This window comes from Gymnodraco acuticeps, unplaced genomic scaffold (genome assembly GCF_902827175.1).
Source record: "Gymnodraco acuticeps unplaced genomic scaffold, fGymAcu1.1, whole genome shotgun sequence".
Taxonomy (NCBI): Eukaryota; Metazoa; Chordata; class Actinopteri; order Perciformes; family Bathydraconidae; genus Gymnodraco; species Gymnodraco acuticeps.
Window position 1 is genome coordinate 1,869,012 of NW_022989949.1, and position 23,208 is coordinate 1,892,219.

At 41.3% G+C, this 23,208-nt stretch overlaps 1 protein-coding gene across 4 annotated transcripts; it reads right to left on the bottom strand.

The window, feature by feature from the left end:
• Positions 1–239: 239 nt before the first annotated feature.
• nectin4a (nectin cell adhesion molecule 4a) lies at positions 240–23,046 on the bottom strand. Of its 4 annotated transcripts, none has more exons than XM_034210600.1 (11): positions 22,649–23,046; positions 18,937–19,128; positions 18,354–18,521; positions 17,380–17,658; positions 15,759–15,876; positions 4,275–4,429; positions 4,027–4,186; positions 3,638–3,713; positions 3,278–3,340; positions 2,385–2,549; positions 240–2,235 (listed from the first exon to the last, which is right to left on the bottom strand). In XM_034210600.1, exons 1-11 carry the CDS (start codon positions 22,701–22,703, stop codon positions 1,852–1,854), a joined length of 1,815 nt encoding a protein of 604 aa, XP_034066491.1. In that variant the 5' UTR covers positions 22,704–23,046; the 3' UTR covers positions 240–1,851. The 4 variants fall into 4 exon arrangements, with proteins under 4 accessions (XP_034066491.1, XP_034066489.1, XP_034066487.1 ...); XM_034210598.1 differs by having other exon boundaries at positions 240–2,238; XM_034210596.1 differs by having other exon boundaries at positions 240–2,238; positions 2,361–2,549.
• Positions 23,047–23,208: the final 162 nt, after the last annotated feature.

Sequence of the window (23,208 nt, forward strand, 5' to 3'; positions counted from 1 at the left end):
CTTTTAGTTGGTCAAGTCCGAATAGTCTCTCTGATTAACTGCGATAAAAGCAAAAAGTCCTGCGACTGTTCCCATTCTTCCCTATTTTACATAATTTTATTGTGATGCAACTAAAGCAAAACCTGGATGAGTGTGTTAACTGTATTTTATTTTATTTATTTTTTAATTGCTCAATCTGTTTTGGTAATGGTTATGTTCAAAATCTAGTTTCAATTATTTTTTTAGTTGATGTTATATGCCATGTTGCTCTTTTCTTTAATTAATTAGCAGCACAAACATCACACCAAGCATCACATGACAATGAGGGAATAGATAGACTGTGCATCATGAGTTGGAAACCTGTGAATACTGCTCATTTAGTCCTTTGCAGTTCAATCCCAAACTAAATCCAATTTCCCCCAAAACTAGAATAAATATCAGTGTAAATGCACATGTATATGATCCAAACAATCTTTGACCATCAACATCATACAAAAAATGCACATTTATTTCAACCCCTCAATACAATCTGATACCCAAACATAGCCCTTAAAATAAACAAATGTCCAGGCAAGTGACCAGGAAGATCATTTCTCACAATCACAGTGCAATGCAGAGTCTTTTCATAGTTCTGTAGTTTAGCAGTAGGCTCATTCAGCTCCCTGCACTTCCCAGCAGTACACATCAGGGGGCAATGTTCACTACAAATACAGCCTACATTCACACATAACACCATTCATTTGCTTTAACCTATATCAGGTGTGAGCAAATAATATATGGCACATTGTTTTTGCAACAAACGGTCTCAAATTCTTAAGGTAAAATAAACTAAACATAACAATGTAATACATATACGTGAAGAAACAAATAATACTTCATATTTGCCAATTAAGCAAATAGATTGTTCTATACTTTCCCTTTGGCACATTTCTTCCCATGTCAGGGTTGTAACAGAGTCCAATATTTACAAAATGTATCTACTATTGCTCATCTAAAGCACACTCGGTTGAAGAATAAAAAATGGATTTTACAAAAACATAGCAGCTGTTCCAGCTCTCAACTTGGATCAGGAGCAGGTTGTACTGGTTATTGATCTGCTATTTGTGTTTGCTTATTTACTGTACAGATGATTTAAATTTAAAACGTATTTTTAAAAAATCGTATCAGAATTTATTTGCATTTTTGTACAGATTTACAGGTCACCAAATCACCACATTAATAAGTCATGTTTTGACTTAATGACATCCAAGACAATTAGGAGGTATGCATGGTGCAGGTGTGGCAAAGAAGGAACAACCCCATGGTGTGGATCAGCTCCCAAACCGTGTGTGTTGTGTAAGGAAACTTAACCCAGGCAGGGTTAGTGACACACTGAGCACCACTATGGCATCAACAACCCTACATACAGAAGTGTTGCAATCTTCTGATTTACCAACTTCCCCACGGCCTCCTCTACTTCTCTTGCATTTCCTTATTTATTTGTTCTACTGTACATGTCCTTGAGTTCTTTTAACATCCCCCTCAAAGGTATGTCAACTGCAATCACCTGTCCGTCATAGAGCACCAGATGCTGTATTGCGAAATGGGAACACAAAATATTGTCTGCGAAATATTGCGACATAGTCTTTGTTTGTGCCAATAGTTCCAGGAACACACTTGCTGATCACCAAACATCAGGCAGCAATCCGATATGTCCAGTAGATGCTGCAAAGAATTCCTCTTAAGAGTTTATTGTATTGCACCATGCACAATAGAAGAAGCAGCATTGTAGTCAAGATGCAGATGTTGTTTCTCAGGATTGTGCCTTTGAATCTGTTCCAAGACCAGAGCTGACAAGTCTTGTAGTTCCACATGTTCATTCCCAGCTGCCTGCTAAACTATCTGGGCCTTGTGGATCAGGGAGGCATGGGGACTGATCCCAGTGGGCCTGGGTTTAGGTCTGATTGTGCCGTTAGTCTGCTGATAGAGAGCACTGTGGGCCTCGGACACCTGGGAGCTGTTTGTCTCGCTGTCTTGGTCATCGGGGTGCTCCTGACTGGCAGGACCTCCCAAACCTTCGTCCACTTCATCCTCATCATCTATTACCTGAGGGTAGTTGTAGTTCGGAGGAGGGTGCAGGTGGTTTTTGGAGACACTTCCTGTCCGTGAACCCCCGTCTGGTGGGATGATGGCGCTGCCGTTCAGCTGTCTCACAATCTCAGTGGACTGAAGGATTGGGAAGGCTGAAGGCGTGAGAGGAGGGTGGAATCGAGTTTCCTGCTGAAACAAACAGCATTAGGTAAGTATGCAGAGGCTAATAAGCTTGCTCAGATGCATTCCACAATTTGGTTAAATCGTGTTTTGACTTGCCCAGAAATACGCATACACAAAGACACACTTACTAAAGAAATACTGCTGTTTCTCACATATGACTCCACTCTGAGTCGGTTCTCCTCGTCTCTATCCAGAGTCCTTTCTCTTCCCCTCCGAGAGTTGTTGTTTAGGACTGGTCTGCCCAGATAGTCGTACGCTCCCATTCCACTCTGTCCAATAGAGATAGTCGAGCGGCTGTCACGGCAGTGGGCCTGCTCCTGTCGGCACGGAAACACACGGTGATCAGTTTCACTCATTCACCCATTCATATTCTGCACCCTTTGTTTAAACTGTAGACAATTTTGTTATAAAGATTGATTTGAAATAGTCATTCTGAGATTTCTTTTATTATTAATTAATTAAAGCAATAATATGTTAGTTTGCTTTCTTGCATATCTTGAAATATCATGTAACACTGTAATGGATCTCTAATTTCCAATTAATTTCCAAATAATGTCCGAGCTAGAAAAAAATATGTATTAATTCACTTTGGTTTGAATAAAAAAGAAATGTTTTTAAAAATAAAAAGCTACATAGCACACAAGGGGACGGGTAATAACCGGAAAAGCATGTGAAGGGACCTTTAACACGTGGGTGTATAAGGCTTTTAATTACAGCTGCTATATAAAACTAAAGGATTAACTGGAATAACTTTGTGCAGAACACCATGGGTGAGGTCAGCAGAATCACATGACACATAGACGACATTAAAGGGTAGGTTTGACATTTTTGGAGATGTGCTTCTTTGCTTGCCTCACTGTAGTGTACCTCAGTGTAGTACCTCAGTGTAGTACCTCAGTGTAGACGTTTAAAAAGCTACCCATTAAACAAAACGTCCCAAGAAAGAGGAGCATTAAAGTAGCAGAAAGGTATTTAAAGGGTTATCGTTATTATTATTATCCGAGATGCACTACATTCAGATTTGAAATGTAAAACGTAGACTGACCCCGAGGGAAGACAGGCTGTTCCTTAGGGTCGCCTCCACCCTCAGAGGGATGTTTTCCTCCGTCTGAAAGGAAACAGAGAGCTGGATTAGATGAGTGAAAAGCCTAGGCAACTAACATAAAACCTTTTCCAAACTTCCCTCACTTGTAGGTAGGGCAAGATGAGCGACAGACGAGATATTATCATTTGACTGACTGCATTATAATTCATCTCAGTATCAATTCTGAATGAGAATCCCTGCATAAATGATTATGTGAAACATATGGGACCAGCAATCCTGAATCAGGTCGTGCACACAAAGGATAACACCCAACATGATGCTGCAGTGCTCAGTGTATAAAGAATAATTCAGGAATAGTACCGCTCCTCTGGCATCTGTGCTGACAGAGTTCATCCTCCTGATAGAAGCAACCCTCGCCAGAGTGTTTATTTCCTCCCTGCAAGAAAAAAGGGAAAAAGAAGATATTTAAATGATTGAAGAAATAGACTGTGGATCATCCATATTTTTGAGCATTTTCAGATTTGACAGCATATTATAACATCTTTGCTGTTATTTTCCACATCCAGCACACTCAGGTATTACTTAATTTGACACATTTTGCTTATCTAATTCTAACTGTCAGTGCTAATACGGTCAGTAGCCCTGAGTAACTCCACTCTTAGTTTTTCTTATTGACGTAATCTTCCCATAGGATATCATTAATGTATCATCTCATTGTATCTCATCTTAATTACAAAATCCCAACATACTTCTTCTGAGTCAGCTCCCTCTCCAGCTTCCTGTTCTTCCGTTTGTGATGACAAGTGACACAGATGATGACGATAAGCATCAGGATCAGCAGCCCCCCCGCCGCGCCCCCGATGAAGATCATTGGCATTTTCTCAAACAAGCTCAGCTCCTGGCGGGAGTCTGCAAAGGAGGTCGGGGGGGGGGGGATTAGATGGATGCGTACATGTATTCTCATTGTAAGTGTTGTAATTACTTTGTTGTCATGTACCTCCCACAATAATCTCCACCTCCGCCGTCCCTACTCCCACGTCGTTCTTCGCCACACACTGGTAGGTGCCTTTATCTGACGGGCTAAGGGGTCGTCCAAAAACTAGTGTTCCATTAAGGTGGAGGATAACTCCCTCCGGTAACTCTCCCCCAACTCTGTAAAGAAGACAAAACAGAGTTATAGTGCATTTATATCAACATATGGAGCCCTTACTTTATTATCTTGGTCATGTGATGATCTGAGTTCCCTTTTTAAGAATTGCAACATCTCTTCAGAGATGGCAAAAGTACACACATCCTTTACTCAAGTAGAAGTACAGATACTGGTGTTTAAAAATACTCGTAGAAGTAGTAGTACTGACTAAACTTCTTTACTCAAGTAAAAGTAAAGTGTTGGCTTCGAAATGTACTTAAGTAAAAAGTAAACCAACTGTTTTATAGAGTAACTGGCCTCCCTTAGTTTATATTAATAGAACAATAATGTTCGATGCTGAACAACGGCAACATGACAACGGCAACATGACAAAGTTTTCATTGGTCCCTCTTCTTAAGAGAAGACCAGGGCCCTTTCTCATTTCATCAAATCCCCCTCCTCGACTCCTCGACTCCTCGGTCCTCCGGTAGTGACCCGGAAATACATTTCAGCACGCCATGTTGAAGGACATCTCATTTCTCTAAATGCACTTCGAGGACCGAGGATCGATCATCGAGGAGGCTCTCTGGAGGAGCTATAACCGAGGATACACTGATGGGTCCTCCACGGTCCTCCACGGCTCCTTCGCGGATGCATTTCCGGGAACAGAGATGTTTCAAAGAGTCGTGACGCACGGCCGGACTTATCTCAGCCAATGACAGCTCTGCATGCATCCCCTGGATATTATTTTATTAACTGCTTTCATCGCGACGCGATGTTCAGTGAGAACAGCTGTGACGTCCGTGCAGAAAGTAGAGCAGTGTGTATAATATATATCACTCAGTATAACAGGCCTACTCTCTGTATTTGCTTTAGTTTAGTAGATATCTACAAACAAAGAGTCGATATTTTTCTAAGACCATTTAGTGCTTCACATAATAAAATACACAACGGCTTTTAGGTTGTTAGCTGTAGGTGCGTGTGCGTGTGTTGTAGGTGTGTGTGGTACAGTGTGTGCGTAGATGCAGCAGACAGACAGGTCTCAGTTGGTTTGGTGTCCTCTGCTTACTTTTAATACTTGTAAATAAAACTTTTGGCCCGTAATTTATTTTCCTCATTGTAGCGACCAGAGAGGGGGGGGATATAGCCTATCCAGTCTCTGATAGTGTTACGTTATTATGAGAGTGCTCTGTTTGATTCTGAAATTGAATATATTTATATAAATATATACATATGTGTGTGTGTCCGCATAAGTAGCCTGTTATTGTCTCATTATACCGCACTGTGAATGAATGAATCAAAGTAAATATATAAGTCATCATGAACACATCTGTCCATCAGACAGAGGGCTGCTGTGCCTCCTGTCATCATTAATGGACGTCTCTTTAAAATGACCGCTCAGAGGAGAGGAGTTCTCATTTCTCTAACCGCCTGCTGCTTCCCCTCCTCTCTCCTCGGCTCCTCGGCTCGCATCTCCTGTGTGTCTTGAGGCAACACATCCTCACTCCCAGGTCGGCCTATGTTGACGTTATGTCAAGTCCTGTGTCGGCTTTTTCCAACGCAAGGGGGGGGGGCTTAGCGTCCATTTTCAACGCAAGGGGGGGGGCCTTAGCGTCCATTTTCAGCTTTCCGGGATGTCCATATGCTTCTATGGACGCTCATGGAAGCACGGCATTCGTTTGTGTCGGCTGCCCTTAAAGGCAATGTGAGCGTCCATTCTCATTGGATAACGGAGAATTGTACACCCGGAAGTAAGTATTCCCCTTACTGTCGATTGATTTTACAGTGTTATCTGCACTACTCATCGACTAAAAAACACCAGATTATCCTTGTTAATTACACAACATTGATTGGTTTAAATTGTGTGCAATGCTTTTGTATTTTTCCCCTTCGATTCGGAGAAACAAATATTTGTTCGGAGTAAAGGATGGCAGAAGACACTACACTACCCAGAATCCCCAGCTATCGTTTGGACTACACCAGTGGTTCTCAAAGTGTGGGGGCGCAGAGGCATGCCAGGGGGGGGGGGGGGGGGGGGGGGGGGGGCGCGAGAGACCAGGAGGAAAAATGGTTATATAAAAAAAAAAAAGATTTAAAAAAAAAATCATAATTTGAAAAATTATTGATTCGAAAATAATATGATACAGTACAGTACTATTACGTCTGGGTCTCTGTGTTTCATTAAAGCTCGGCTTTGTGTGTGTGGAACGAGCCATTTTGTGTGCGCGAGAGAGAGAGAGAAGAGAGCGCACCGGTACCGGAGATCGTTGTTCTTAGCTTCTGGTGCTAGCGAGCTACGATAACGGATATGTCAGACTGAGAGACTCAGTGAACTAAAGGACTCTCTCATTGGGTCTCAAACGTTTTGGACACCATTAATGTAAACAATTATTTCCGAGGCACACATTTATATGATCATTATCGTTATAAAAAAATAAGAGAATAAATGAAAAACAGGTATGAAATACTATATGACCTTAAAAAAAGAATAAAGTTTAACAGGGTGATTTGTAAAATATCCATTAAAAAAAAGTAAATCTGTTTACAGTTCCGTTTCATCTGGGTGTTGAGAGAGGTATCCATAGATCTCTTCATTTTGCTCTCAATGTGTCCACACACCACCTATAAAAATAGCTCGTTACCCCTGCTTACACCTATATGCCGTGAGCTGATTATCGAGCCTTTGTTGTAACAGTTGCGGGAACACTATGTATGTGCGTGTGGAGAGTGTTGCACTGCAGTAGAAAATTCCACTGTAGCGACCGGTACATTAATGGGAAACCCTAAATGTTTGAGCACCCTCTATGAAACGTCAAGCTACCCCACAGCACCCCCAAAAGAAGTCTCTGGCGCCGCCACTGAGCCTGACTATGTGTGTTGGGGGGGCCCGACTTTTTTTTTTTCTCCAAAGGGGGGGCCTGACAGAAAAAGTTTGAGAACCACTGGACTACACCATGTGCTCTGTTTGACAAACCCCGTGATAGTCCTCAAGCTCTGTGATTGGAGAGTGTGCTCCGAGGGTTACGCCGAGCCTCGAACAGCAGAATGTCCAAAACTGGATTTGAACGGGACCACCGCGTCCCCCCCCCCTCCCCCACCCCGTCCCGAGAACTACACATGCTGGCTATTCTGTTTCGCAACATGTTCTCTATCTATGGCACGTCTCTACTGGGAGTTGTAGTTTTAAAAGACGTTTTCGTATTTCCCATAATAAGAAGTTGCCAGTATTAAACTGTGTACATCCCTGGAGGTTTAGGGGATAGGAAACACTCACATTTAAAACATATAATTAATAAATGGGTGAAAATTGCTTGTGCCCATAATGGGCAGCATTAATATATATACACACATGCCAGCTAAGGTCAGAAGAGCTTTATTTAACAGCTGGTCTTATGTTTGTGACCCCTGTTGTTAATTGATAACATTACATTACATTAATTGATAAGCCTGAAACATGCACTTGTCAAGGTTCAGAGGCACATTTTGCAAATATGGCAGTAGCCATCGATTAGCTTAAGATAAGATATACTTTATTGATCCCAAGTTGGAACATTTGCGTTACATCAGCATGTGTAACAGTTAAATATGCAGTGGTGTTCATTTGTAAATCATTTAGTATAATCACACAAATTATGTGTTTTATATTCAACAATTCCGTGTTCTTTATTTATTGATTGTTCAATACCTGACAAGGCCGGAGATGAAATATCTACATACATCTTATAAGAGTATAATACATTATGTATAATATCAGTTAAAATAAGTGCTTCAACATAGTTAACATTGCTAACAAATATTGATAGATGTCTTGTAATGCACTATTGAAGAACCTGCGACCCAAGTTTTTCATTCAATGCATAACTACACCATAGTTGTGTAGGCCTATATCAGGGGTGGCCAACCCGCGGCTCTCGAGCCGCATGCGGCTCTTTGCCTAGTTTCATGCGGCTCTTCAGTTCATATCGAATTTTATGTGTGAGTTTGGGGGAGAGACACTGACTCCTGACTAGTGTTGCACGGTGTACCAATACTTGAAAGGTACCGCGATACCCTGCCGTTAAAAACGTTACGATTCCTCCGTTTCATTAGTATCGGTACTTTAAGAATGACGGGGGAAAGTACTCCGGTGAGAAAGCGCCGTTTTAATAAGAGCCGTGTGTGTTCAGCGCTCTGCTTCCACTCCCTGCACTGCAGCCGTGCCTGCAGTCCCGCCCCTCTCAAGCACGCTCTAAGTGCCTCCCCTCTCTCGTGCACGCGCTAGCTGCCAGAGCATGTGAGAAAACGAGAAGCATGGCTGCAAGTGGGAGTGCAACTGCCGCTGCGCCTCGGCTTGTTGACAAAAGACGCCAGAAGCGAAATTTGGAAGTATTTGAGCTATATCTCTGACAGTGAGGGCAAGCCTACGGACACCACGAGGCCCGTCTGTAAGAAATGTATTAATTGTATTTAATACGAATTCTTGTCATTTATTTTATTTATTGTTCTCATTGTTTAAAAGTTTGTGTTATGGTTCTGGTGTGAAATAAAGCACAATAATTACATTTAAGACCGTTTCCCTTTTTTTAAGAAAATATCGAAAAATAATCGGAATCGCAATTCTTGACTTGGTATCAAAACCAAAATGTTGGTATCGTGACAACACTAGCTACTCCTGACAGTTAAACCTGATATTTAGTAGGTCTGTTAAGTATTGAATGCTGATAATTCTGACGTAATTTGGCCGGTCAAAGTTGTTTGGGCTCGGATAAAATCGCTCCGTTACTTTCGTCCCGTGTTATGTATGTTGTGTGTCAGTATGAGAGGATGACAGCGCGTATAATTTTGATGTGGCCCAAGAGCCAATCACAATAATACCTGCGATGCAGTGAACCAATCACCTTTGAGGGGGGGGGGGGGGAAACCTATCGTTGATTAAACATTATCCAGTGTTTCCCCTACCATTGTCTTGGAGGGGCGCTGCGCCCCGCCAACGGAGCCCCGCGCCCCCCCTGAAATTCAAGGTGTTTAAAAAAAAAATATATATATAATTGTTTTTTAAAATATATATATAACACCAAATTGCAAATAATCTATAACTACTGTCACTTTTCACATTGAACATGTGCTCTTTTATTAAATAAACTAAACGCTTTCATTTTAAGTTGTGAGTTTAGTGTTTTTGACCCTATAAGAAACACTGATGCAATAATCAATAACAATAATCCACAGCTCCTCTCTCTGCTCCAGAGGATTTAAAAAATATATATCCCAATGCCACAAAAATGCATCAGTGACGTGGTTGAAATCTTGTCTCCAGAAAACAAAAAACTGAAACAAGCGATATCAGTGACTGTGTGTTTGATGTGGCTCTTTGAAGTAACATAGAAAAAATGTGGCTCTTAACCTCTGACTGGTTGGCCACCCCTGGCCTATATGATATGTCAATAAACCTTAGAAAATCTTGAAATCTTGAAAGGGATGTGCAAAATAGTCATTATATACAGTCTTTAATTAACTATTAGTAGAGAATAACGAGTAATGAATATACTTTATAGGGATCCTATTAATATCTAATAATAAAAATAATGAAATTCAATAACATGCTTTAACCACTAGGTGTCCCTTTATATCAGATGTGCACCTTTATGGTGTAAATACAGCATATCTACCAATTGGATCAAATATAAAAGTCAGCCGAATTAGTGTTGATACTGCAACGAGACGTATTGTGTGAAAATAAATGTAAGATGTTGTTTAACTGCTGATATATTTATGATCCACGTCACGTTTTCAGTTCCTCATGTTTGTCTAGAAGTCTTCTCATCAGGGCTCTATAAATACAGAACTACGGCAGATATGTAATATTTAATGCAGCCGAACCGTGTATTACCATGCCGTTATGTGATGACTTTCAAAGAGAAAAGCAAGCACACTCGGAATAAAGTATTATTTTATTTTTTTTAAATGTTTTCGGTCTGTTTCCGGTATTTGTTAATGACGATGTGCTGTGAGATGTGAGACTGGAATTGCACAGGGGAAAATAACGTATCTTTAGATGCGGAGTTTGTTAAACTAATACGTTTGCGCTGTGGACCAACACTATACATTGACGGGGAAGGGGGTAGCAATAAAGATAACACCATTAAACAGTTACACAACATAACAGAATTAATATCGATAGCAGCGTCCCTAGCAACCACCTTGGTAACAATGAAAACTTCCTGAAGTAATCTTCGTAATAACTAGCAAACTAAAGATCATGTACATCCACTGCACACATAATCTGAGATAACAACTCATATTTCTCGCATCAAATGACATCAAAACGCATTTTAATGGTCAAACTAACTTTAAAATAGGCATTTTACACCGAGAATAAAACGAAGTTCGGCCATGTTTTTTTTTCTGCAGGGAGAAATTTGAAGATCACGTGATGTCAAACAGAGCACATGGTGTAGTCCAAACGATAGCTGGGGATTCTGGGTAGTGTAGTGTCTTCTGCCATCCTTTACTCCGAAAAAATATTTGTTTCTCCGAATCGAAGGGGAAAAATACAAAAGCATTGCACACAATTTAAACCAATTAATGTTGTGTAATTAACAAGGATAATCTGGTGTTTTTTAGTCGATGAGTAGTGCAGATATCACTGTAAACTCAATCGACAGTAAGGGGAATACTTACTTCCGGGTGTACAATTCTCCGTTATCCAATGAGAATGGACGCTCACATTGCCTTTAAGGGCAGCCGACACAAACGAATGTCGTGCTTCCATGAGCGTCCATAGAAGCATATGGACATCCCGGAAAGCTGAAAATGGACGCTAAGGGCCCCCCTCTTGCGTTGAAAATGGACGCTAAGGCCCCCCCCTTGCGTTGGAAAAAGCCGACACAGGACTTGACATAACGTCAACATAGGCCGACCTGGGAGTGAGGATGTGTTGCTTGAGGATAGGAGTCGAGGAGGGGAGTCGAGGAGGGGAGTTAGAGAAATGAGAAAGGGCCCAGGAAATAATGGATCCACGGATCCTGTTAAAACCAATAGGCACGCAATAGGCGTGTTCACACCGCAGTACTTTTCCCACTTTAGTTCATCAGAACTCTTTAGTTCTCATGAACAATAAAAAAAATGACAAAACAAAATGAACAAAAATACAGATCGCGTTCACACACATACATCCCTGGGGGTGGATTAGGCAAATGAAGCCGCTGACGTCACTTCTTCTTCTTCTTCTGCTTTGGGTTTACTGGCAGGTGTCAGTGTCACTACCCGATCCGTCCCCCTGCCCGATCGGTACTGCGCATGTGCGAGATGGTCCGCCATATTGGACAACTCCGGACGGCAACCCAAGATGGACACTTGACACATTGGCTTTTAGCAAAGCTCAAAAAGAAAACTCGAGAGAGATGAGTTAATATTGTAAAAACATGCGCAGTACCGATCGGGCAGGGGGACGGATCGGGTAGTGACAGGCCGCAAACAACTTCACGGCGTATACTGCCGCCCAAAATCCCCGTTCGGAAGTCCCCGGAGTTAGGGACTGGCTTCAGTAGAAGCTGCTGGTGTTACCGAACAAGATGTGGTGATATTCTATAATGGTATAGGCAGATGTGTCAGGGGCGTGGCTGCGATGCCGATATGCGGACGCGTACAGCGAGGACTACAAAAAGACACACGAGGTGACTGGGGATGTGTGTTCAAAACATTGCAAGCTTGAATAAATAATTTAAAGCATTTATTGTTGCCAGACTTATTACTATGTATGTACGCGTCCGCATATCGGCATCGCAACCACAACCTCACACACTGGTACTGAAAGTGCATCAAAGTGTTCCTATGGAGCCAAATATACCAACAGATTTATGTAAACGACAGAAGAAGCGATAGAAATGTGTATTTCCTGGTTATTCGACAAAGGCCACGCCCCTGATACATCTGCCTATACCGTTATAGAATATGACCAGTTGTTCGGCCCACATCTTGTTCGGTAACACCGGGACTCCCAGCAGCTTCTACTGAAGCCTTCCGAGTAAATCGCCTGAACGCCGACACCTCCTCATCTCCACCGCCCCCATGTTTTATTTTGTGTTGCCATAAATTAGTCTCTCTGCGTTTCTGGGCTAATGCTAATAATGCAATGCGAGGATAATAAAATGGCGGCTTCACAACACTTTTTGGGAGTTTTACGGGGCGTGGTTTGCCAATCAGACATAGGAACCTTTTTCTCCCACCACGAAAGTACCTGCTCTCTAAGCAGGGACTGAAAAGGGGGTCAAAAGGTTCTCATGAACTAATTTAGTTCCTGGGGCTTTTTGGTGTGAACGCAAATATATCGTAGTTCTGGTGAACTATTGTGGGAAAAGTACTCCGGTGTGAACGCGGCTAATGACTCTAAATAATAATGATCACGCCACCAAACACAGATTAAAACTAAAGTAACAAGCCTGTTTTGAAAATGTAAGAAGTAGAAAGTACAGGTATTTGTGTTCAAAATGTAAGAAGTCAAAAGTTGTCAGAAAAATAAGTAGTCGAGTAAAGTACTGACACATTACCCTGAGTCACACTGCCAGGAAAAATGTACTTAAGTACAGTAACGAAGTATTTGTACTGCACTACTTCCCACCTCTGCATCTCTCACTATATTTCACAGAGTAGCTTTTAATGTTAGAGAACAAATACTAGGATTGGGTAGGGTGCTGAATACTGGATACAACCTCACTATCTACTATCTAACTATTCAACAAAACAAAAAAGACATGACCCCTTTTTATACAATCACTCACACAGTCCCTCATAAGTTAATGTTTGTTTATAGTTGGTCAGGTTTCGGCCACAACATCTGCTGTTTATTTCAAACTTACTGTGAAACCATTTTTTCTTTTTTCATGTTGAGTTGCTTTTGTGTGATTATTCAGTTGCATAGGTTATCAGAATCTGCATTCATTTCTATTAAATTGCTCTTTTTGTTAATTTGGCCTTGAGGTAAAATAAAGCCACGTAAGGCACTCTCTGAATCCTGATTTGTCCCTTTGGGGCTACTGTAGAAACATGGCAAGCCACATGGCCGACAGCGTGAAGAGGACCCACTTCCTACCAACAGTATGAAGATATGAAAGGGCTCATAAGGGAACCAAAACAGAAGGCATTGGGTTAATATACTCTAATAAAAAAGCATATCTACTATCCCATTTCTACCAATAGATCCCCGATAGCCGACACTGTGGACTTTTAATTGTTGGGAAATACAAAGGTATTTCCTGGCAGTGTGACTCAGGGCAATGTGTTGATGAGCGACTCCAGGGTGTTGCCTCGGTGTTGTTGTTTTGAGCGCATTTCATTTAATCCGTTTGAACAGACTTGACCTTTTTGTCTGCCTATTGCTGTGAACTTTAACAACATGTGAACATTGCCTCAGAAATACTGGGTGTATGTATTCCAACTATAGGAACACATGCAGTGAAACAAACCTGTTCACATTACACTCACCCTCACTACAAGCAGGAAATATGAACTCTGTGTTTGTACATAACATCTGATAACATCTTGATCAAATCCACACATCCGTCGTCTTCTTCTTCCTCCTCCTCTCCCCCCAACCCCTGTGCTACCTGCTACCTCTCTTGTTAGGGCCGATCATCCCTTTCCCTTTCCCTTTCATCATCCCCCCGTCCTCCCTCCTTCGTGTGAAACCATCTCATCTGTCTGCTCTCGGCACAAGCCGCAACAGGACACTGTGACAGCAGCTATTACTTCACCTGCCGCCTTTTATTGACAAAGCCAACAGGTTTGCCCAGTGCTGCAGTCATCTGTGTGTGTGTGTGTGTGTGTGTGTGTGTGGTGTGTGTGTGTGTGTGTGTGTGTGTGTGTGTGGTGTGTGTGTGGTGTGTGTGTGTGTGTGTGTGTGTGTGTGTGTGTGTGTGTGTGTGTGTGTGTGTGTGTGTGTGTGTGTGTGTGTGTTGTGTGTGTGTGTGTGTGTTGTGTGTGTGTGTGTGTCTACCTGAGAAATGCGTGTGGAAGAGAGGTTTCCTTGTAACTAGAGATTCAGAGTGCTGACATGGCCCTGTGTATGTGTGTGTACATGCTCAATCAGGTGTGAGTCTAGTAAGCCTTACTCAAAACAAAAAAATCTTTGAGGTGTGTTCCTGTGACTAACAATGAAAGGTAAGTTAAACATCACCTGGCACAAAATCACTTCAAACCACACCAAACTTGTTTACATAATATTCTATAAATTTAAGATGTACATATGCCCCATCTGTTGGTCAGGAATTTCTCCCTGGGGCAAAACTGTCACTTCTCATACTTCCATGAGAGACTTACAGTCATTTTGTGGCTCACACTTTTGAGCCAAACTCTATGCCACACCCTGAGAATATATTGATTCACTTCATGAAACGGCTTAAAGATGACACCAGGTGACTCAAGCAGAAGAAGTGAGGAATCTCAGTCAAAACTTCGTCTGAGTTTAAAACCACGCATGGACACAGGAAGTGACAACGCTGGGACTCTGATTAGGCCATGTGGAAAGGATGGTGAAGAAACAGGACTACATTGTATTTTACATGCAGTCTAATCAGCCAGTATCTGTATAGACCTCCACAGTATCTGTAAGACAAATACATCTCATGGCTCGTTTATGAATCTGGCAAACTGCTCTTCTCCTTATCAATAATTCAAATCAAAGTTTAGGAATATTTTATAAACAGACTAAACAAACCTATATCAAAATACCATTTCGACAATATAATTAAAAACATGGTCTTTTGTTATTTCTTTAAAATAATTATATAGGGTTGTGTCATATTTTCTTGTATGACACTTCTTATCTCTTTCCTGGTATGTGTTATTATTTCAGCCCCTGCACAGGACTTCGGTAAATCCTTACCTTGAAAATATTATTTAAAATATTTGTTTTAAAACATATTTATCATAAAGTTTGTAGCTATTTAAAATTAGGCCTTTGATCAAAAAGGTTGACTAATTCACGGGAGGGCACATTTGATTCTATGCTTTCTGCCCTATTGCTTCAACTAACATTGTTTACTTGTACCTTGACTTTAATATTACAATTATTTGTCAAAGTTGAATTTGTTTCCCTGAGCCTATATTTACAGTGTATGTCAATGTTGCTTTATATGACTTGCTCTGTGAGAGAGTTAAGAAGAGCAGGCGAGATCATAAAAACATCCTGGTCACATGGAGGCATTTTTACTTTCACATTTGCCTGAGGATGACCTGGAAACATTTGTACAACCCACTGGGAAAATTATAGTGAAATAATTGGTATGAGTTATGGGAAAAGTAACAGTGACCAGACACATCAGACAGTTAGTCACACGACTTCCAGACAGCCAGAGGGAGGCAGGCCTTCTGTACCTGAGCCAGGTGAAGCTGTGTGGTTTGGGGTTTCCTCCGCTCACACACCTCAGGGCAGCATTCTCCAAACCCATCAACCAGTCTCCAGCGAAGCCAGACACCTCTGCATCCGGAGGGTCTGAGAGGAGGAGGAGAAGAAGAACATAAATACACCAACAGAGATTCAATGAAAAGCAGATAAAGATATTACAAAATATACTCATAGGCAGAGATGGCAAAAGTAAACACATCCTTTAGTCAAGTAGAAGTACAGATACTCGTGTTTAAAAATACTGACCAAACTTCTTTACTCAAGTAAAAGTAAAGAAGTACTTTACTGGCTTCGAAATGTACTCAAGTAAAAAGTACCCATAACTACCAACTGTTTTATAGAGTAACTGGACCTCACTTTATATTAATAGAGCATTAAAGATCTTCTATTTCAAATTGTAAAAATGTCATTGTTAGCTAATGAATGTTTCAATACTGAACAACCACCATTTAGAACACAAGCAAAGAAGAAGTGGGGACAGGGGAAAAAAACCTAGGATACTTTGTAGATAGTAGAGTGAATCGTATACCTCTTCCTTGGTAACAACACAACAATTATTATGGTAATGTTTAAAAAGATAAAAATGTAAGTAACAAGCCTGTTTTGAAAATGTAAGAAGTAGAAAGTACAGGTATTTCTGTAAAAAATGTAAAAGTAGAAAGTCGTCAGAAAAATAAGTAGTGGAGTAAAGTACTGATACCAGAAAAATATACTTAAGTACAGTAATGAAGTATTTGAACTCCACTACTTCCCACCTCTGCTCATAGGGATTCAAATAATAGCGTGTTTATGAAGAGTGTTTTTAGAAGGGATTAACAACATTTGAATGGTCAAGCTTCAAGCTGATGCAATTACGAAAGACTACTTCCAATGAATGCAACATTTCACAGGAAGCTCAAAATAAAACGCAAAAGCCAAAGTTCAGTCATATCCTGTTACCAACCACAGAATGATCATGTCGTAGGGTACAAGAAGGAAAGAGGAACTACATTCTCTTTTTTTGTAGATGTTCTTTACATGTTTTTCACCATGTGTGTGTTTTTAAAGGTCCCCTATTACACTGTTTTTTCATCAATATATTAGAGGTCTCAGATATATACAAAACATGTCTCTGAAGTGTTTGGCTCCAAACACCAAACAGATCATTGCAGCATCCCATAATCCCCTCTGTTTCAGCCCTGTTTCCAAAGTGCTGATTCTCTGTCTGTTGCTTTAGATGAAAATAAGGAGCCCCTCCCCACGCCCCTCTGAGAGACATTTGGTTACAAAGAACTCAACGGTGCTCTAGGAGGAGATTCAGGTGATAAGGTGGGGGGGGGATTACCTTGGTGATTGGCTAATGGTTACACAAGCCAACAAATCGTCATGACATCATAAAGTGGCCAAAATCTGATCAGCTCATTTTCAGACAGGTTTTTATATAAATGGATCAGGACAAAAAGAGAGAGAATCTTCTTTCCTGAAACTTTCTGAGTCTCTTTACACAGAGGGGACACATGTTGATGTAGAAGAGACATGAACAAGTGGATTTTGCATAATAGGTGACCTTTAATGTAACACTGCCTCTGTATAGTGCTGATGAATACTCACAGTGCACCACCAGCTTGTTTCTGATCCTGCGGGTGCCCTTTAGAGTCGGATGCCACACTATACAGTCCAGCTTCTTGCCATTCATGCTCCTGAGGGGGTGCAGGGAGTAGTGCGAGGTGACGGCCCCGTTGTCGGAGGAGCGATTGGTGGACTGGCCATTCAGGTCGGTTTCCCAGGAGAGGCGGGGGGGCGGGCGGGCCACAGAGCGACAGGAAGCGGCCTGCCGGTAGGACTGGCCCTCCACCAGGATCACAGGGTCCAGGGAGGAGATGGGAATGGCTGGGGGGGAATTGTTACAATGTTTGATCCGATGGAAGATAATGATAAGTCAGCACACTGAATAGTTAGAGTGGAATGCACACATAGACTTAGAGAGAGATCTAAAGGTGCTTTAAAAATCTTGCAATTTGACAGAAAGACAGTTTTCAATAAGATTTCAAACAGTTTTGGCTATTTAACATGACTTTAGTTGTGTTCTTCTCTGTGTTTTTCTTATTGGTCTGTAGTGGGCTCAGGTAGAGAATAGTGATGTCATATGTCCTGCTTAACAGGAGTGTTAAATTAAGTGGTTATATTACCTGAATAATAAACAATGTAGCTTTCTTTCCTAACTTTAACAGTTTTTGTTGCTTATTTCCCCACAAACATAAAAGTCCCGTAACTCCTATATAAATCACATTTGGCTTCCTTACCTGGAGTTTATTACATTATAAGGGTTGTAACTTGTATATTTCAACTCACTGAAATAAGATAATAAGTGAGTATGTTTATTGTGTCATATTGACTTCCTTATTAGTCATGTAGGAAAGCTCAATATCTCTTTGTGAATTTAGTTGTGCAATATTGAAAATAAAACAACAAAACAGTTAGTCATGTAATTGTCATGTAATGTATTTTGCAATATGTGTTTTCCAGCAGAAAGAGACTTCTAAGCTCATTTTATTTTGTGTATTTGACCATTTGAAGGGACTCACTCCACACGGTGAGTGACATCTCTGTGTCAAAGTTTCCGGAGGGATAGGTGACGATGCGGCACAGGTATTTCCCCTCATCTGAGACCTCGGTGCTCATGATGACCAGAGACGAGTCCACGGTGGGTTCACTGCTTTGAAAGCGCACGCGTTGAGACCACGCTCCAAACACTGCAGAGGGAAAGAAAAGAGGGAGAGAGACAGAAAGTGTTCACTGACCATGTGACACAAATAATTAAGCCCAGCAAGTAGAAAACAGACCCCAGGCTTTCTTTTGTCACTTTCAGTTCCATACACATGATGCACTCGCTCTTGCAAGAAATTACATTAACATTCTGGGCGTTTAGCTCACAGTCTCATCCAGCATGTCTCACACTCACAATGGGTGCAAGATTAAAAAATAAACGGTGCAAAGAGCAGAATCTGTGATATCACAGTCAGTTTCTCAATTATCAGATTGTGGTGAACACCTGGCTTAAAGCTCTGTTCCACTTATGAGTTGGAAAACCATGATAGGAGAGTTTCTCACTGTGAGGAAAGGGGAAGTTCAATCTTAAATCTTTTTTAGCATGATCTAGGCGCCCACCTGTCTGTCCATTAGTGTGGTGTGCAGTGACGATCTGGTCCTTGGTGGCATCTGGCTTCTCCTTGTACCATGTGACCTGCACCACGGTGTCGCCAGGCAACAGTTGGTAGCGGCAGGGAAGGACGGTCTCCTTCTCTGACAAAGAGAGGATGGGTTCTACTGTAGGAGGATCCACAACGTCTCCCTGTATCACTGTATGTAAAGGAGGAGAGGGGGGGTGAGTATTAACATCTGAGTGTTCAAGAAACATAAGAGTGAATGACAAACAACTGCTTGTGCAAGTGGCTCGTGTCAGTATGGGTTCAATGTTAAATACCTGCTCTAACCGATCCCTGACCTTTGACCTCCAACCTGAACCTGTAGTTGTTTATAATTGCAATAGTTCAAAGAGAAGATCAGGAAAAAGTCCTAGTTGCTGCTATACACACTAACTAAACAGTTATTCTGCTTATTTTCCATTTGAAAAGAGAGTTGGTATACGCGGCAGAAGCTAATGTTACAGAAGTGTGCGTTTCCCACGAAGAATGTGGTCTAGCCATACCTATTTATCTTGGCTGACACTAAAGCCATATGCTTCTTGTCTGTTGCTATTTAGGCTTTGCAGAGTGAATTTTGTTCCAAGCTTCTATTTAGTTATAATTGCAGATTTTCTCTGATTTCTCTCATATTTCTCCACTGCAAAGGAAGCTACAGTCAGCAGCTTATTCACTTTTGAAATACATATACCAACAACTGTTGAGATACTTGTATTTTGATTGAGTGTTTCCATTTTTTTAGTTACTTTACACTCCTACTCTACTCCATCGCTGAGGTAAATATTGTCCTCTACTACATCTGATACCTTTGGTAGTGTTTCAGATTCAGATTAGCAATACAAAATATATAATCAACAAATAAATGATGCAATGGGACAATTATAACATTTATAAAAAAAATGAAGTAAAATGTGTAGTATTTCTACACTGTGGTGATTTATACTTAAATTGTACCTAAGTATAAAGACAGCACGCATGGCTACGTGCCAGACTGTTACATGGCTGCTGGCCGTGGCTTATATATCTAGTTTCTTTATGTTTCAATGTTTCAGTGGCACTGTGTTTTCACGAGGTACAGTTTCATAGTGTTCTGGCCTTAGGTCAAAAAGGTTTAATGTGTGCAATATGGATCATGTGAAATGAAAATATAAAATCAGACTCAACGGTTGCATTTCAATATAGGAGGAGCACGGGGGGTGGGGAGCGGGGGGGGGGGGGTTCACAGAGTCCACACAGAGTGAAGACAGAGTGGAGGAAGGAGAGCAAGGACAAGGAGTCTATCAGTTGAAGCACCAGTGAAGATATGTTGCCTAACTAGTTGTTCGAGATAAGCTTTCAATGCAAACTAATAGAGGGTTACCTCAGTGTCTGGACAGAGCGAGACGTTCAAGGCCTCAGGAAATATGCAAGACATGAAAAACAGACGCTGCATAATGTGTGTGCCACACCATAAAGGCCAGCATGCATTGTGTTTTTCTGCTTTTCTCTCCTCATGTTTTTATGTAGACCAAGCACGAGATGTATGGGTAAAAAGGAAGATTGGGCTTGTATCTCTCAGAGGGAAGTTTCTCTTGGCACTCAAATTAAATTCTGAAAAGTTCTGCATATGCAAATAAGTGTAATGTCTGCCTATGCTAAGATAAAACAATAGACAGGTTATTCATTAGAATTGGTCACACATGCAGAGCACACAGTGACATTTTGTTCTCTGCTTTTAACCCATTCTAGTACCAGGAGCAGTGGCGTAACAAGGTTGTGATTGGCCCCGGTGCAAATATTGTTTTGGGAGTGAGGAGGGAAGTCCGGTGCCTTGCTCAAGGGCACCAGGCCGGGCAGGAGGTCCAAACTACATATTTAGGTCTGGTCGGGGACTTGAACCGACGACCCTACGGCTAACAGTCCAAGCCTCTACTGACTGAGCCACTGCCGGACATCATCACAATGTGCTATTATCTTCTTGCTCTTGGCATCAGGCTTGTGTTGCTGGTGAGGGAATCTCTTTTAGAAGGTGCCATTTCCTGATTGTGAGAATGAAGGAGAACAGCTGGCATATTTCAGCAGGTGATATGTAAATCCACAACACCACAGACCATGTGTTTCTAAGCTGAAATTCAATATGGCGGGTGTTTTTATCACTACAATGAGCTAATCAGTAAAATCAAGACGTTTAGAGCATTTTTCTCAGATCACTATTCCCGCTGTTTGCTGATTTCAAACAGTTTCACTTCAATTTCACTAATGTTATACCAAGATCTACATCTCAAAGTCACCGTTCAGTTGCTAGCATAGCTGGTAGCATTGTTGCAAGATAACTACTCTTAGTTTAGTTAAAGTTTACATTCCAATGTATTGCACATTTTAACCAACTTTGAAAAAATCTGCAAAATGATTGAATCTTTAACATTTTTGGCTTTTCAACTCGTGCTATTATCACTCACAAATTGAAAAAACATATGAAAAGAAGTAGACGGAAACGCAGTAGCTGAAGTCGTCCTTGCAGCTGTTTTGAGCTAAATAAGTGTTAGCGTGTTAGCATTTGCTAATCAGTGCTGAACATGAAGTTCTAGCTGAATGGGATTGTCTTCAGTTTTGCTGTCATTTGATCATAATTCAAAACATCTGTCAAATTTCATTTTGATCTGTTACAAAATATAAAAAGAAGAGCTGAACACGCAGTGATACATAGAATGTGAAGTAACAGCAGTCAATTGAAGGCGAGAACATGAAAACATTTTCGTTGTTTCCTGTGTTAGCACAAACCTAGTCTTAGTGCAGTTTTGATGACACTTTGATGTAATGTGTGAACATGACACGTGATGTTGAACCGTATACTGTCGGTCACACATAATTCTGTTGATCCACACTGAGCACCTAATGTGTAGGAATCTGTTTAGTAATGTCAGCAGGTTGGACGTGATTCATGCTTTTACCAGCAGAACTGATGTTTGTACTGTGCACTGCAGACAGGTGTGTGTGTGTGTGTGTGTGTGTGTGTGTGTGTGTGTGTGTGTGTGTGTGTGTGTGTGTGTGTGTGTGTGTGTGTGTGTGTGTGTGTGTTTCACCTGGAGCTTTAAGCCATACAGTGAAATGTGCCTGTGCCGCATTACTGGAATAACACACCTGCTTTTTTTATTAGATTGATTTGTATTACTATGATTGTCTGACAGTTTTTTAATTGTGGCACCTTTTTGAAGAATAATGGGCTGATCAACTGGTACATAATACATTTACTGTAAACAATGCAGTAGAAAGTATTTTCCAGGCTGACAGATAATTACTACATTCACAGCATGTACACACACATTTAGGCTTAAGCCACACACAAGGAGGGTCCATGCAATGAATCAGGCAGGGGGGGGGGGGGGGGGGAGGACTGATCAACAGCAACCTGTTTTTCCCGAAATGTCAGACATGTGTTTTCTTTAACGACACTAAGTCTACAAGCTGCTCCCCTGCCCAGAGCATACAGAACTTAACTTGTAAATAAACATGACATACTGTAGGTCATCTTTCATACACAAGAACACTAAAGGTCACACAATCATTTAGGAGATAAAGCCTATAATAAGGTCACGCCATGGCATATCTGACACCAGACTATGAAGTTTTAAAATAATACTATACTTCTGCATGATATCACTTTTTACAGACGGCATTGAAAAGCCACAGATTCTTACCACAGATCCGGAGGACACAGAGACACAGAGACAGTGTGTTCAGCAGAGATGTCATTCTCCTCGGCAGATACTGTTAACTGTGCACAAGCTGGGACAATATCAGCGTTGAAATAAAGATCATCAGTCCAGAAGGTATCCTAAACAGTCATGCATGTAGCACTGAGGCAGACTCATGACTCCATCCTTAATCCCTCCCAAAGTCCCGTCCTGGGTGAGAAATGTTAGCGTTTAAACTGCTTATAAAGTCAAATCAAATCCTTTCAGTTTGATAACGTGTTGGTTTGTCAAGCCCATGCCATAATGATAGCTCTTTAGAAAAAAAGAAGGCTCAGCTTAACCTGTTACACCTATACACCTGTTGAGCTACACCCCTCTCTCTCTCTCTCTCTCTCTCTCTCTCTCTCTCTCTGACACACACAGCTTCTGACACACACAGCTTCACACACACACAGCTTCACACACACACACACACACACACACACACACACACACACACACACACACACACACACACACACACACACGCATCAGAACTCACCAATCCGGTTTGTACATGACAG